The sequence below is a fragment of the Ochlerotatus camptorhynchus genome, unplaced genomic scaffold, assembly GCF_037179485.1.
Source record: "Ochlerotatus camptorhynchus isolate MF236.1 unplaced genomic scaffold, CSIRO-AGI_Acam_v1.1 ptg000530l, whole genome shotgun sequence".
Classification (NCBI taxonomy): domain Eukaryota; kingdom Metazoa; phylum Arthropoda; class Insecta; order Diptera; family Culicidae; genus Ochlerotatus; species Ochlerotatus camptorhynchus.
Window position 1 is genome coordinate 4,958 of NW_027041014.1, and position 3,663 is coordinate 8,620.

The 3,663-nt window shown below is 40.2% G+C and overlaps 1 protein-coding gene across 1 annotated transcript; it reads right to left on the reverse strand.

Moving 5' to 3' along the window:
- Nucleotides 1–1,486: 1,486 nt before the first annotated feature.
- Nucleotides 1,487–3,091, reverse strand: LOC135713055 (gustatory and odorant receptor 24-like). The gene is made up of 5 exons (XM_065236138.1): nt 2,894–3,091; nt 2,674–2,823; nt 2,157–2,597; nt 1,666–2,106; nt 1,487–1,600 (listed from the first exon to the last, which is right to left on the reverse strand). Exons 1-5 carry the CDS (start codon nt 3,089–3,091, stop codon nt 1,487–1,489), a joined length of 1,344 nt encoding a protein of 447 aa, XP_065092210.1.
- Nucleotides 3,092–3,663: the final 572 nt, after the last annotated feature.

Consider the following 3,663-nt stretch of genomic DNA (forward strand, 5'->3'; position numbering starts at 1 on the left):
GACAGCATTAATAGCTTCTCGGGGTGACGTCGTAGCAAAGTTGCTCTGCTACCCAAGGCCATCTTTGTGAATGAAACATTTCAGTTCAATGTATTCATGTTTAAGCAGTACTGTTTTGCATCTTATAAACTAAGCATGTTAGAGACTTGGTTTCTTCTTTGCAGAAGACGTCGAAACCGTCAGAGCAATTCAATGTTTAAGTTGATGTTGTAAAACTACAGCAATACAGAGAGAAGGATTAGTATTTTCCATTTAATTCCACTACTTTATTTGCTTATCCTTGACAGATACGCGTATTTCGTCTACAATGTGCAGACTTCTTCAGTGTCTTGTACTAATATTGAGTAGAGTAGAGTATTAGTACAAGACACTGAAGAAGTCTGCACATTGTAGACGAAATACGCGTATCTGTCAAGGATAAGCAAATAAAGTAGTGGAATTAAATGGAAAATACTAATCCTTCTCTCTCTCATTATACAGGTATTCCACTAAGACGCCCACATTCATCAGGATACAGCAATACATTTATTTTGAACCGTTTTTTATATATTCCTTCAAAACATACTTTTATTTTATTGTGTAGAACATGGTTAAAATTTTAAGCAACGTTTTTCTACTTTTGAGCAGGCCAACTATAAAAAATAACAATTTACTCGACCTTCTCCGATTTACATGAAGCTTTGCATAAACCATCATCGCATAAATTATGCAAAATATGGGCCATTAAATCGCATGATGGCTTCTTACAATCAATACTGCGAAACCATTGACTTTACAATGTCTTGGCATAAACTTAAACAATATTTTAACTCCATATGCACAGCTAAAAAAGTAGTGTACATTTCCGTTACTATGATGCACATAAATGGAGCGTCATACATCATACAAGTTTAGATTATAGATCGTGTAAATTTATGAGACGCGTCATGCAATATTCCATATATTGTATGCAACTGACCACTTTTCTTTGCAACATTTCTTGCAAGCTTCTAGTTTACGTGAAAAGGAAGGTTACATGTATGAATGTTTGCATGCATGGATGTTTACATCGCTAGTAAAATTCAGAATTTTTTGGTGTGTGGAATTATAATTGATAAGAAGAAAAATAAGAAAGCAGAAACTGCTACATTTTTATTTAAGACAAAATTGTACTTTTTACTTTTTCTTTCCATGCAAAGATTTCGGATCATTTCATATTTAAGATCATTTTTGGACGATGGTACTGTGTTGTTTATGTTAGGGGCTGTTAATAAACTACGTAGAATGTTTTGAGAGTTAAACCATCGCCAACATACATTTTTGGAGATTTGTAAAGATCATAGACCCTTGCCAACAACCTCTAATGTGTAGACGTGGTTTTAGAACAGCCCCTTCATTGAAATAGGGTCATGAACTGCTATATTTCTTATACATTCCAACTCGATAAACCTATTATATATTGACTAATTTTGTGCAAAACTAAGATAATTTCTCAGATTTATGCGATTTATTCACGACGTGAGCTTGTCGTATTATACGCCAACATCGCGGTCGTATCATCTGGAATACTGATTTGGAACTGCAACAGGACTACCAAATATGTGACCATTGTGGCTAGAAGCTGGAAAGAAAATATTTACACCTTCATTATTTGTTTCTTCAATCAATCAAACCCCATCAGACTACCGATTTGAACAGCGTTCTATTGACATCGAAGAATCCACCCAGATTGATATTGGAGGGATTCATCTCGGTCGCCCTCAAGAACATGTTAACCTCAGTTTGCGCATCCGAGTTCATCCAGCTAAGCTCCGCCATGAGCAACTTCTTCTGAAATTTGGTTCGAACATTGAACGAGGCGTAGTGAGCTTCGTCACAGATAAAGAACAGCAATCCCACGCTACAGAAAGCTGTCACTGCCAGCCCTATATCTTTGATGCCGAATCCTTCGGAAATTTGTGACATCAAGCCGTAAATCGACAGGGTGATAATGAAGAACAGATAGAGACACAGAAAAGTGAAGGTGTAGCACGTGGAAAATCCGGTGTCCCGAGCCAGCTTGCTCAGACGAAGCCACAAGGAACGGTACTCCGATACCATAGCCGCAGGTCCAACGTGTCTCAATGCCTGGAAGAAAACTATTAAAGTATCGGAATAAGCTTCGGCACTAACGTTACCCGTTGGAAATCTTCGGCAAGAATATTAGCAGTTATACTGAGCGTCTCGCAGGCCATGTACCAGTAGCCACCCATCATGTAAGTTAATGTGTCCAAAATGCAGTACGGAATAACCTGAAACAGTTGAAATTCGACCATAGTGACGTGGGTGATTATTACCGCTAGACAGGACAAAGCCGGCAATAGGACAGCAATCAGCAGGGCTTTGGTCTTGAAATCCAGCTCCAGGTCCCGACCCGCAGTTCTACGATACATGGCTTCGAAATCCACCCATTGGTTGAGCAGATTGGACACTTTACGCGTTTCGTACCACATTAGCGGAATGATTAGCACCGGCAGGATGTTGACGATGAACAGATATGCAATGACGGCTTCCTCAAAGCGACCTTCCAATGTGCGAACGATCTGGATTCGTTGGAAAGTAATGTAGCTGACGTAAACCTATAGTTTGTGTGATCAACGGGAAATCAGTTAAATATTAAATATGGTTCCGAAGTGAGTCATCATCCGTGATTACCATGAGTGTCACGAAAAATACGCTACAGTACGCCATCGATGAACTTGCACATGTGAACAGTGTTACTCCGGGTGAAGGTCTCGAGAAAGGAAACACTCCCAGCATCCGCAGAACGTTGTAGATCGGTTTTGTGATGCCGTAAACTATATCCTGTATTTAATTTTGTGAAGGATCCATTACTCATGAGAGGAAGTTCCGGCAGTTGTAACGTCATACTCACAGATCTGGAATTGAATTCACTTTCTAAACCAAACGCATCCCTTGCAGAGTTCGGAGGGAAACCGACTCGATTGTTGAATGCATTGGAAATGGTGGGCTTATCTTCATGGTAAATGGGTTTGGCGTCCAGAAACACAGTTCGTGATTTGCTTGTTGTGTCCAAGTCAATGTATTGAATTGCACCTTGACTGAAGTTCATTTCTGCTGTTCCAGAATTGGCACTTCACTTGGCGAAAAACTCTAAGCTACTGAAACTCACACTCTGCGTTCCAGTGCTTTTCGTTTGACAAGTTTTAATCGATTGCTTGGAGAACTTTTCTCAATCAATGAAAAATGTATGCTGCTTGAAATTCCAGTCAATGTGACCATGACCATCACAAGAAAAACAACAAGGGTAAAGTTCCTTTCCGCGGCTGAATCCGCTGAATATTTAACGCATCATCATATGAGCGTGTGAGCGCCATCAAGATGAATAATTTCACTACGCGAATGGCACCATAAACCCCTCCACCACTGCCACCTACCACGATCAGTTCGTATTTCATGTCCGTTTCCAAGCGAACAGAGGAAGCCTATCGTGATGGCCTATACCCCATGCAGAATGACGACCGGTGGTCATTGATCCATAAAATATTTTTTTGTTAATGTCACCAATCATCTTTCGCGCTGGACACTTGCTAGGGGTGTTCATTACTCGGGTCCGATAATTCATAACCTGCTTCAAGCAGGGTGCAACAGATTATGAACAACCCTCACAGCTGATTGGTGGGT

What these genes read in the sequence shown, in the direction of transcription:
- LOC135713055 (XM_065236138.1), bottom strand. Translation starts at nt 3,091, where the DNA reads ATGAACTTCAGTCAAGGTGCAATTCAATACATTGACTTGGACACAACA. An exon ending in GTGAATTCAATTCCAGATCT is followed by an intron (nt 2,824 to 2,893) that starts GTGAGTATGACG and finishes AATTAAATACAG; the next exon opens with GATATAGTTTACGGCATCAC. An exon ending in TATTTTTCGTGACACTCATG is followed by an intron (nt 2,598 to 2,673) that starts GTAATCACGGAT and finishes CACAAACTATAG; the next exon opens with GTTTACGTCAGCTACATTAC.